This window comes from Sinocyclocheilus grahami, unplaced genomic scaffold, assembly GCF_001515645.1.
Source record: "Sinocyclocheilus grahami isolate Dianchi unplaced genomic scaffold, SAMN03320097.WGS_v1.1 scaffold61.1, whole genome shotgun sequence".
Taxonomy (NCBI): Eukaryota; Metazoa; Chordata; class Actinopteri; order Cypriniformes; family Cyprinidae; genus Sinocyclocheilus; species Sinocyclocheilus grahami.
Window position 1 is genome coordinate 3,831,177 of NW_015505240.1, and position 12,456 is coordinate 3,843,632.

The 12,456-nt window shown below is 35.1% G+C and overlaps 1 protein-coding gene and 1 pseudogene across 1 annotated transcript; one reads left to right on the forward strand and one right to left on the reverse strand.

The window, feature by feature from the left end:
• Positions 1-6: 6 nt before the first annotated feature.
• wdr38 (WD repeat domain 38) lies at positions 7-4,914 on the reverse strand. Its single transcript, XM_016271366.1, has 8 exons — positions 4,729-4,914; positions 4,438-4,558; positions 2,131-2,247; positions 1,866-1,963; positions 836-916; positions 633-755; positions 145-297; positions 7-72 (listed from the first exon to the last, which is right to left on the reverse strand). Exons 1-8 carry the CDS (start codon positions 4,822-4,824, stop codon positions 7-9), a joined length of 855 nt encoding a protein of 284 aa, XP_016126852.1. The 5' UTR covers positions 4,825-4,914.
• Positions 4,915-12,337: 7,423 nt separating this feature from the next.
• Positions 12,338-12,456, forward strand: part of LOC107584657 (TATA box-binding protein-associated factor, RNA polymerase I, subunit C-like) — a 16,883-nt pseudogene continuing 16,764 nt past the window's right edge.

Sequence of the window (12,456 nt, forward strand, 5' to 3'; positions counted from 1 at the left end):
TACTAGTCAAAGGTTCTCAGTCACCTGCAGCCTCTTCAGACAGACTCCAGTGGTCACATCCCAGATCCTCACCTGATAAACAAACATATCAGTATCAAGCATTGCCACAAAGACTGTGAATAAGTGTGTGTGTGTTTGTTTTACCATGTCGCCTTCAGCGGTGGATGCTAAAACCAGTCCGTCTCTGGAGAAAGCCAGACTCCTGACCCAAACACGCTCACAACCTCCCAACACAAACAGACACGCGTGATGCATCGGCAACCAAACGCGCACTGTGCCGTCCCATGAGCCTGAGGCCTGAAACACACACATTCATAAATATACTAGCGTTCTAAAGTCAGGAACAAATTCAATTTTTTATTTAAATGTTTTTAAAATGATTTTTAAGTCTCTTTTGCTCACCAAGACTGCATTTATTTGATCAAAAATACAGTAAAAATGTTGGAATATTATTACGGTTAAAAATAACATCTATTTGAATAATGGTTGTTTTAAATTGTAATAATATTTTATCACGATCACATAAATGCAGCCTCTGTCAGCAGAAGAAAAACATCTTTTTTTTAAAATCCTGATTCCTGAATCAAATATCGAAGCACACTCTCGATAAGAAATCTGCTTTGTGAGCTCACCAGCATCCCACTAACAGAGAAACAGAGACAGGCCACGTTTCCCAGGTGCCCCTGTAATGTCACAGCCTCTTTTTCCTCAAGAAGTTTCCAGACTCTCACGGTCCGATCCCAGGAGCCCGTGGCCTGAACCCACAGAAAGAGGAGGTGAAGCAGCTCATGCTGAACAGATCAAAACAAACACACAGTGAGAAGATGATTCATACCACACACTGTGAGTCTGATGAGAAGGCACTGCTCTGGACAGCTGCAGTGTGACCCCGCAGATCCTCCACCATCTCCCCGCTCTGTGACATCAAACAACACCACAGAAACATCACTGCACAGATAGCATGGTGCTACATTCTTCAACTGGTGAGCTAAACACCTGCTACTACATAAACAGAGTCCAAAACTGGTCTTTAGTTCATTCTTAAGGTTACTGATATGAAATAAACTTAACTGTAAGTATTCAATTTCATCAAAATGCTTGTCTCAAAACTATTTTTGTGTTATGGATGTGAATGATACCTTGATTTTAAACCTCCATGGGGTTGCAAGAGGATGCTTAGGAATTTTTTTCCCCAAAGTATTTTTAGAGCTGTCAAAATGTGCTAGATATGAATTAAATATGCTCAAAATAAAAATGTTCTTTCTAGTCAGAAATCATAAGAGTAATCAGTTATTATATTCTGTTATATTCTATTGACAGTCCTAATTTTATTTTAATAACAAATCTGTTTTTATTTTTAAAGCTGTATGTGTTGCTTGTATATTTTTTATTATAATTTGATATTTTTAATAGCAAATAATATTATTCATATTATTTATAAATATATACATTTATATAATCATTTTCCAGATAATACTTAAATTCGTATCGGCTTCAAAAGAGCAACAAAATAGATATTTTTTAAATATTCTATATTTATTAGACAAAGTATAATATATTAACATATCCATTTATAAATATAATAAATTATATAAATATTTAAAATTATTACATTTTATAAACAACATTTTCTTTATAATATCACGCTTAAGATTTTTCTCACGCAATAAAAATGGCTCAAATTGTTCAAATGTCGATATCTTTCCTCTCGAAACATGGTTTTGAAAGGGAAGTGTTTGTTTCATTTGGTTAAATATATGTGTCCCTCTATTTTTGTTAGACTCTGCAGAAGTCTTTTTAAAAAGGGGAAGTGTTTGTTTCAAACATTAGGTCCTGATCTGTAAAGAGACGTGTGTGTTTGTCACCTGAACTCTCCAGATCAGTGCTCTGTTGTCCCATCCACCCGAAACCAGCCACTGAGCGTCCGGACTGAAGCTCACCGTCTCCACACTCCCACTGTGAGCTGACAAGCAGAAACATGTTAAATGAAGTTCAGTTTGACTGAAACTATGGTTATTGTAAGAGTGATTATAAAACAGAACAAAGGATGATGCTGCTAAAGCTGTGAATCATGTGATAGATCAGTATTTGAGTTTATAATTTCAGTCATTATGAACTGAGTATGAGTACCCGTCAGTAAGTGTGTGCATTCAGTGCCGGAGCGGCTCCAGATTCTGACGGTACGGTCGTGAGACGCGCTCGCAAACAGCTGACCATCCGAGGAGAAAACACATGATTTCACAGGACCTGCGTGTTTATTTCAAAACAAAAATATTAAACAGAAAATGTTGAACTTTATGCTTACCTACATACATTAAATACACTCCACACCCACATTGCACCACTGGATGGACTCGTTAATGCTTGTGTATATTTTTGCTCTTTTGTAAGTTTTTTTTTTTAAATCTTTAACTAGTTTCTCTGGATTCTGTGCTCTACGAATCTGTTTGTTTGTGTTCTGGATTGCTTGTACTTACTGACCCCTAGCTTGGCCCTGGATTTAGTCTTTTCCCTGTTATTGAGCTCTGCTAATACAACCCTGCTAATACAAAAATACATCAGGGCAAGTTCTAAAAATTCGATTTTTTTTTTAACTCCAGTAAATCTTTTATCAAGATAGGCTTATTTATTTTTATGTTTTCCACATTTCATGAAACACCATTTTGTGACAACATGCCCCACTATATGAGGTAAGTTGAACGTGCCATTAAACAGCCAATTTTTCAAGTTTTTTCGGCACCTAGCCCCAATTTATGACTTTATTCATTCAGGTCTGATGTCATTTAGCAGCTATAGAACAGAAGATTCTTGCACTGTGCATTTGATAATCTTCGTACTTTTTTTTTTTTATCGAACCGTTCTTTCCAATTCTGATGTTCTGGGCCAGATGTCATGCTTACGCATCCTTTTTCAACTATGATCAGTGTTGGGGAAAGTTACTTTTAAAAGTAATGCATTACAATATTGCGTTACTCCCTAAAAAAGTAACTAATTACGTTACTTAGTTACTTTTTATGGAAAGTAATGCGTTACGTTACTTTTGCGTTACTTTTTAAGTCTGGACAGGGCTTGCTTGTTTGTTTTTAAAATAAAAAAGTTCTATTTTTGGCAAATATAAAAGCCTTTTCACACCAAAAGTGAAATGAATAAGCCTCAGGCTGAAGGGAAAGTAAGTTTACGTCCGTAGAATGCAGAAGAAGAAATTTCAACACACTTCAGCAATAAACAAAGACACACAAATGTTTGTCTAGAGTGATTTGTGCTTATTAGTACGGTTGAACTGGATCATCGAAGGTCAGAAGCAAAGACATTGGTTAATAGAATGGGATTAAATACATAAAGGATATTTGTGATTTTGAGAGTTAGCTAGCAGGTTTTTACCATCGACTTATAATAAAGCGAAATCGTCTGTTCTGAGAATAAGGGTTGCCAGGTTTTCACAACAAAACCCACCCAATTGCTATTCAAAACTAGCCCAATCGCATTCCTGTGGCTAAATATATCACGTTATTGAGGTCGCTTCAACAGTGACAACAGTGTTAGAGTAGCCCGATTCCACGGGAAAACCACGGACTTGGCAACACTGGTGAGAAAATGCAAGTATGGTGAGCGTTTACGAAATTCTGCGAAAAAGGCGGGTTGCTTTACGGCAGCAACAAATGCAGGTGCACAGCTATCCATGTTAATTATTACGACAGTGATATATATACCACAGTGAATTCCACTTGCTTAACGGTAGGGGACTCCAGAGTCGCAAAAATATACAAATGCCTTGTCCAAATACCCACACTTGAGGTCTTGGCCACTTGAGAGCGCGTGCGCGCGACAGAAAGTAAGTGCGCAAGACTGTCCCAGGTCTTAAAAACGGCAAAGCGCAGTGCCCTTAACGCACACTAAATCCACACTATCTCGAATACCGCTCCGGAGCACTATTCAAGGCTTAGTGTATCCCATCATGCATCATGTTCTGGAAATAAATCGTGAGACTTTTTGCCGAGATCTCGCGAGAGGTCACGAAAACCTTTCCAATGTAAGTTAAATATTAATATAATAATTAGATATGACATATAATTTGGTAGAAAAACAGTGTTTTTTATGTTTTATTGGTGCAAAGATGAGTAGTGGTGATATTAATTTTGTACAACATTTGCAACTGCTTTTTATCACTTAATTAGAAGCACCACAAATTAAAATTGTCATGTTATAGGGACTACTGAACAGCCATTTAGAAGTTGATTTTAAAATGCAAAGTATTTAAATTTAAATTAAGCTATGTAAACACTTGCATTTTTACAACACTATAAGTGTGTCCCATCAGGTAATGAAAAGTTGTACACACACTTGTGGTCTTCATCCTCACTTGAACACTTGGGCCAGATGCAGGAAATACGTCATATAAGTAGTCAAGTGCAAAGGCCACAGGTGTGGGTATTATACCTGAGTGTCCGCTAAATGTGGCCAGGTGTTTTGCACTGGTGGCGTTCCACAGGTACAGTCTGCCGTCATCACAGCACGTGAGCAGAACCTGACAGTCAGGTGAGAATGCGCAGCAGTTCACCTGAGACACAGATGAGAGCATAACGCTGCTGAAACAACATCCACCTAATTCATTTAATTTATGTCAAGTGTAAAAAAATTATACAAAATAGATAATTAAACATATAAACATTATTTAAATATATAGAGAAAGAAAATTAAGTAGGCTACAGACAAAATATCAGCGCTTACCTCTCCTTTGTGTCTGGAAAAGTACCTGATGTTGGACACGCTGAAGTCTTCTGAGGGATGGCGCCACATGTCTCCTTTTTCATGAGAAATCGCCATATCAGAAATGTAATAATGAATCACACATGGTCAATAGAAGCATAGCTGCAGTGGTGAGCGTTGCAGCTCAGATTTGTTTGGGTGTTTGGCTGTTTCTGTATCCAGAGTTACGCTCTCTTGAGTTCTGAGGCCTGCGCCTGCGGTTTATTGGGATTTTTCTCCTGGTTTAGACAGTCATTAACTCTGAAAAATCACTTTAACGAGCTCAGTTTGAGTGTTCACCTGCCAGTTGCACTTTTTAAGCACTGAATTTAAGTGATGTGCTTAAAAATCACTGGTGTGTTTATATAATTTGACCAAAATTACGATATAATGGTATGTATGCGGCACTGTTGTACCATTGCCACATAAACATTTCTTAAAGGGGTAGTTCACAATAAAACAATCTGTCATCAGTTACTCGCCTTCATGTCGTTTCAAACTTGTATGACTTTCTTTCTTTTGCAGAACATAAAAGAAAATATTTTGAAGAATGTTTGGTTACCACTGACAACTATTGGATGAAAAAAAAAATACTGAGACATTTCTCAAATCTCCTTTTTTGTTCCACAGCATAAATAAAGAAACACAGATTTGAAATTACATGGGGTTGAGTCTGTTCGTTGATTAGTTGTATAGTGTATTAGTTGAATTACATCAAATGAAACATTATAATACTTATATTTTATAGCCTAATATTATTAAGAAATGAAATTAGCAATATGATTTAAGACAAGATGTCAATTGTTTCTAGGCTAAAGGAGAGAAATCTCTATGAATCCTCTTAGTAAGTCTATGTTTGAGAATCCCAAACTTCAGAAATGTTCACATACTGTAAGAAATTTAGGCACCGTCCTGTTAAATGCGTCATCTCTATCCATGTGTGTTTATGCTGTGTGTGCAATATGCGTTTGAATACCAGTTCACATGTGTGTAAACACTGTGACCCTTCAGAAGTCCTGATGTGTTAGTGTCACTTCAGAACACCATGTCCTTTTCCCATAAAAATGTGAGTATTTTTGAGAAATTACCCCCAGGCACTAATTTTCCATGCCTGACTGTTTCTGATGTGCTCTGTTTGTAAAGAAGACATCTGTGTTCCAGTCTCACAGTTCGAGAGAGTAACTGACGCACCAGATCAGTAGGCTTTCTATCTGAATGTTTACTCTGAACAGCAGGATGTTTGGTAGGTGTTTGCATGAGTTTCACGCAGCTCGCTTGCAGCAGGAGATGCGTGTTAGTCATTCAATGTGTCCTCACATGCTGGAAACGATGACACCTTTCACCTTTACTGAATAACAATCACTTTGATAGAAACCCAGCAGTTTCAAAAACAAAATATGAAGTCACCCATAGTTAATGCACATGCTTTTTAGAGAAAAAAAAAACAGTTCAAACTGTTTGGGGACAAAAAGCAATCCTAAAATCATGCATAGTTAAGATAACGAAATGTATCATCTTATCAACTTTTAAAGGAATATTTCACTCAAAAATTAAAAATTGTTGAAAATGTACTCACCCTCAGGCAATCCAAGATGTAGATGAGTTTGTTTCTTCATCAGATTTGGAGAAATTTAGCATTACATCACTTGCTCTTCAATGGATGCTCTGCAGTGAATGGGTGCCGTCAAAATGAGAGTCCAAACAGCTGATAAAAACATCACAATAATCTACAAGTATTCCACACTACTCCATTCCATCAGTTAACATCAGAGAAAAGCTGCATGTTTGTAAGAAACAAATCCATCAAGATCATTTTTAACATCAAACCATTACTTCTGACTAAAACACAAGTCGTCTATACATAATATTGCTTTTTCCAGTGAAAAAGACATCTCGTCTGAATCAGGAGAGAAATATACACAAATCAAGTATTGTTAAGTGAAAACAGTTCTAAACAAATATGTGGGTGGATTTTGATGTGAGAGGACAACAGCGGATGGACTTCTTCAAGAGGAAGCATTATTATGGATTATAGACTCATATTTTAGCCAGAGGTGACGGTTTAGAGTTAAAATGCTTTTCTGATGGCTTTGTTTCTTATAAACATGCAGCTTTTCACTTCACAAGACGTTATGGACTGGAACCATGTGGATTACTTGTGAATTATTGTGATGTTTTTATCAACTGTTTATCAACTCTCATTCTGACGGCACCCATTCACTGCAGAGGATCCATTGATCCAATAATGAGCAAATTTTTGGGTGAACTATTCCTTTAAAAGAGAGCAGAAAATGCATCCCATCTCTTTTGTTGATGACGTCAAATCAAGCTCTTTTGGTGCATTAGTGCAGTATTATGTGTATAATATGTTTTATTTTTTATTTTTTACTCTTGCACAATAAAGAGTTTTGGTATTGTGTTTGATTGCCAGTTGATGTTCAGTGTAAAATCTGGTAAAAACTAGTTTAGAAGAAGTTGAACTCTCTGACCTGCGGGTTAGGGCTTTAAAGGGGTCATATGATGCTTTTTTTTAAAGATCATTATTTTGTGTATTTGGTGTAACAGAATATGTTGACATGCTTTAATGTTCAAAAAACACATTATCTTTCAAATACTGTACATTATTGTAGGTCCTCTATGTAAATCAAAAGTGTGTGCGCGCGGATATGTGTGGGTGTGCAAGAATGCATGTTTTGCTGCATTACTTAACATCTAGGTATGAGTTTGTGCTTTGTAGGAAACAGGAAAGCATCTCTCTCTCATGTTTTTGTCACCCTTTGATGTATATTCGATCTGTTCCTACTGCGTCATGGATAACTCTTGCTGGCTGCACCGCAGTAACCAACAAATGAGAAGATAATGCACTGATGGGAAGTGAAAACAGACGTCCAAATGGTTGTAGATTACAAGATAATAAATGTGACCTCTATATTGGTTTAATCTCTCACCTACAGGCGTTTCCTTCTCACAATGGTTAAATTTACATGCACGCAAAATCTTTGGCTGAACAACAAGATATTTGTTTGAAACCGTCAAACTAAACAAAAATTACTGATAGACCAACAGGTCTTACTTTATTTTTTTTTCAAATGTCATTTGGCCGCCAAGTGAGCAATAAATAAATAAAAACTATGAACGGCCCCTTTAAGACTTTAGATGGATAAAGTTTTGGACGATTAAGAACACAAAATAATAGAAGTAATTATGATGACAAAGGCTGAAAGGGGTTCAAATGAGGGGGTGATGATGATGTCATCGGTTTGGAACGATACCGCTATTAGAGAGAGAGAGAGAGAGAGAGAGAGAGAGAGAGACCTTCATCTGGATTCCACACACAGACAAACCGTTTGTTTTGAATTGATCGTATTGGACGTGTTTTCTCAGTCATGGGGAAAGTTTTGCTTGTCGTTTTGATAACTTTAATTCTTCTAAACGCGACCCAGGCTAAAGGTAAGCGAATAGATTTGTTAAATGTGTTTAAACTCGTTTCACTTCAAACATTCCATTGCTCTGTGTAGCAGTTCGAATTTCCTTTACTTTTAGTCATTTAGCAGACGCTTTTATCCAAAGCGACTTATAAGAAAAAGTAATTAAAACTAAAAGCTAAAACTCTATAAATACTATATATATATATATATATATATATACACACACACATTTAAGAAATTAAATAAAAATGACAAATGCATACAACAACATTTCAAAACTAAACATTTAAATGAAACAAAAAAATAAAGCTAAAAACAATTCAAAATATTAAAGAACAAAAGGTATGAGTATAATAATGATTCTAACATAACACTAAGCCAAACACCAAAAAACAACTACATGTGTATGTACAGCCACAGACACATACCTGTACATATATATAAATACAGTACATTCTATATATATATTATTTCATTTCCATTTTGTATGTTGAAGTACTGAAATAACTCAAATTAAATAAAACTAAAACTTAATAAAAAACCTATATAGACATAATAAAAAACTAATAAAATGACAACATTACTACAACTGTAACTAAAACTAAAATAGATAACTAATACAAATCAAGCTACATTAGTTTATCAGTAATCCTAAAAAAATAACACTGAGCCAAACACGCATGCTAAAATAACACAAATGTCCTGTTGTACATCAGTGTGATGAAAGAGAAACGAGTAGATTTACTGTGAAAATCCAGCACCATACAGCATTAAATCTCAAAGAAGCACTTTGCGCAAATAATTAAACTGAAGTAGAAATGAATTAAATTGAAGTGGAAGTGTATTTGATTTGATTGTTTTTTTTCTTGAGAGTAAGACTGCATTTCTCAGTGAAATAATCTATAATCAGATTTGATCAATTACAGTAAAACATTTGACAGTAAAACTAATTGTATTTTTTTGATATAAGTAGTATAAGACAACAGAAGGTCTTTTTAAAAGTATATGGATATCATAGAGTAGGAACATTTTTAAGATCTAAATATTTTTCACAATTTTAATCAGTTTTTTTTTTGCATTTCACTTAAATATTATCAGTTAATACGAATATATGTGTATATATTTATACAAAGTTTAAATATGATTTAAAATAGTTTGAGATGGATAATATACAAATACTATATATATATATAAACACATAAAATAACACTCAATTTCAACATTTATTCTCCTTATCCAGTCCTATGCAAAGCATGCTGGGAACTAGAAACCCACTGCCCAACTTTCAACGTATGGTGACCCATATTTGGAATTAGTGCTCTGCATTTAACCCAACCAAAGTGCACACACACATTAATACTAAAAAGAACACAAACGTTTTAAATTACGTGCAATATTACGCTGATGTAATGATCAGCATTATTACAGTGGGTACGGAAAGTATTCAGACCCCCTTAAATGTTTCACTCTTTGTTATATTGCAGCCGAATGCATCAAATTGATCAAAAGTGACAGTAAAGACATTCATAACGTTTATAATGAAAGATTTCATTTGAACTTTCTATTCATCAAAGAATCCTGAAAAAATAGGAGGGAACACAATCATTTTCAGCATTGATAATTATAAGAAATGTTTCTTGAGCAGCACATCAGCATAGAATGATTTCTGAAGGGTCGTGTAACACTGATGTGGAAGCCTGCTTTCGCCACGGAGGAAACAAAAAACTGAATTTTCGAGATGTAAAATCTGAATTCAGAGGAAAAGTCGGAACTGCAAGATGTAAACTCAGTATTTCAAGATGTAAATGCAGAGTTTAAAATTCTAATGAAAAGAAAAATCTGAATTGTAAAATAAAAAGTCACAATTACCTTTTTCATTTTTTTGTGGAATCAGGCTTTCATATACTGAAGACTGGAGTAAAGTCTGCTGAAAATACAGCTTTGCATCACTGGAATAAATGTAATAAATTGCATTATAAAACGGATAGTTCCGATCCTTGATTCTGATTGGCTGAGCCACGTTCGAAGCTGTTGTAAATTACTCTACAAACACACACCTTTGTTTACATTTGTCTGTTGTAACCACAACTGATTCTGAGGAACTATTGTTTGGTGGAAGAATACTGTTTTTATTCATATCATTACACTTTATTTGCTCTGTTTTATTTCGTGAAACCTTACTCCGCTTCTCGTCGTGCCTAACAACGCCCCTTAGCTGTTATAAATTCACTGTAAACCACGGCTTCTTGGGGCCTATTGCTTTATTTTATAATATATTCAAACAGAAAACAATTATTTAAATTGTACTAATATTTCACAATATTACTCATTTATACTTATATACTTAATTAGATGCATTAAGTATATTAAGCAAATAGTCAATTGTGATTTCATGTTGACTATATTATTCTAAAAAGGAGTTCTCTAGAATGCTTTTTTGGTTTCGATCTGGTTTCTGAACCTCTTTGTTCTAGATTGAAAGTTTTTAATATGTGAAGTGCCACGAGGAGAACTAATAGTTGGTAGTTCCAGCCAGAATCGGTTGGAGAGGAGCAGCACCTTTTATACTGAATACAAATGGAGAGTCGTTTGAATGGCCCTGAAAGAAAAGGATGTAATATATTGCCTGGACTGTGTGTTTTGAATGTTACATAAAGCCTTGTTGACCAAGGCAAAGTTTGTCTGTATATGTTATCCTTATTTGTATAGAGAATCCAAATGTTGTATTATAATGCCTATATTTAAACTCATGTGATTTTAAAGCACAGCATTAATATGGTCATTAAAACAAATAAAACAAAAGTTGCGGCTGTCTTATATTTTGGTTTAATGAAGCTTTATCAGGACAGATGGTCATATTGAATATGCAATCTACCTGATTAAGGTCCTGACTAAGGTCCAGTAGTGTGTGTTGGTTTTTCTCTTTATTTTTCTTTGGATTAGATTCATCATAAAACATGCAGGATGGATTCGACTGCAGTTTGGAGACGCTGTCTCTGGCCTGAAGACAAAAGTGCCACTGGGCTGTGACTAACAGTGTCGTAACAGATTGTTTCTCTCTGATTCTCATGCAGACATGCAAATACAGAGACACACACTGCTTAAAGGAATAGTTCACCCAAAATGAAAATAAGTTGAAACTTTACTCACACTCAGGAGATGTAGATGAGTTTCATCGGTACAGATTTGGAGAAGTTTAGCATTACATCACTTGCTCAGCAATGGATCCTCTGCAGTGAATGGGTGCCGTCAGAATGAGAGACCAAAAAGCTGATAAAAACAGTAATCAACATCAAGTCCTCTATCCATAATATTGCATTCTCCAGTGAAAAAGTGGTCTCGGAGAGAAATATGCACAGATCAAGCAGTGTTTACAAGCCGAAACTAATATTGCATTCTCCAGTGAAAAAGTGGTCTCGGAGAGAAATATGCACAGATCAAGCAGTGTTTACAAGCCGAAACAGTTCTAAACAAAATTTTATTATTATTTGGCCAGAAGTTGCGGTTTAAAGTTAAAATGCTTTAATGATGGATTTCTTTATGACAAACATGCAGCTTTCCACTTCACAAGATGTTAACTGATGGACTGGAGTTGTATGGATTATTGTGATGTTTTTATCAGCTGTTTGGACACTCATTCTGACGGCACCCATTCACTGCTGAGGATCCATTGATGAGACAGTGATGTGATGCTACAAATCTCCAAATCTGTTCCCATAAAGAAAGAAACTCATCTTCATCTCGGATGGCCTGAGGGTGATAACATATTTGGGTGAACTTATTCTTTAATTTAATTGTGAAATGCAACTAGATTTCATATTAATCTATAGTTTAATCCAGATGAAAGTCATAAAATTACTGATAGCCGTAAAGAAATTCTGTGTTGCATATGATTAGATCACTCCCTTGTTTGGTATTTTTCCTTTTTAAATATACTTTTTTGATGCATTATTTTCTCCCTTGGTTTATTTTTTGTTTTTATGATTTGTCCTGTTATGACTTGTCTTTTTTTAAATAGTTAACGATAACACTGGAGGTAATGTTTAATTTGAAAGAAATCTTAGTTGATCTTTATCTTAAAAAAAAAAAAAAAGCATTTTCTTTGTGAAATATATATATAGATTTTTTCCCCCTATTTATTTATTTTTTACTTTTCCAAGATACCAAAGTCTCATCTGGTGTTCTGCTGGATCCAGTGGATTTTCCAGAGCACGTAAGTTGATGAAGCAGTGTGATGCCTTTGGGTTTTCTCATTTTTGTTTTGAAGTGACCTTTTATCTGA

Excerpts from the sequence above, each read along its gene's own strand:
- wdr38 (XM_016271366.1), bottom strand. The coding sequence starts at position 4,824 with ATGGCGATTTCTCATGAAAAAGGAGACATGTGGCGCCATCCCTCAGAA. Across the intron at positions 1,964-2,130 it reads ATGCACACACTTACTGACGG|CTCACAGTGGGAGTGTGGAG; the intron begins GTACTCATACTC and ends TCTGCTTGTCAG. Across the intron at positions 73-144 it reads CCACCGCTGAAGGCGACATG|GTGAGGATCTGGGATGTGAC; the intron begins GTAAAACAAACA and ends TTTGTTTATCAG.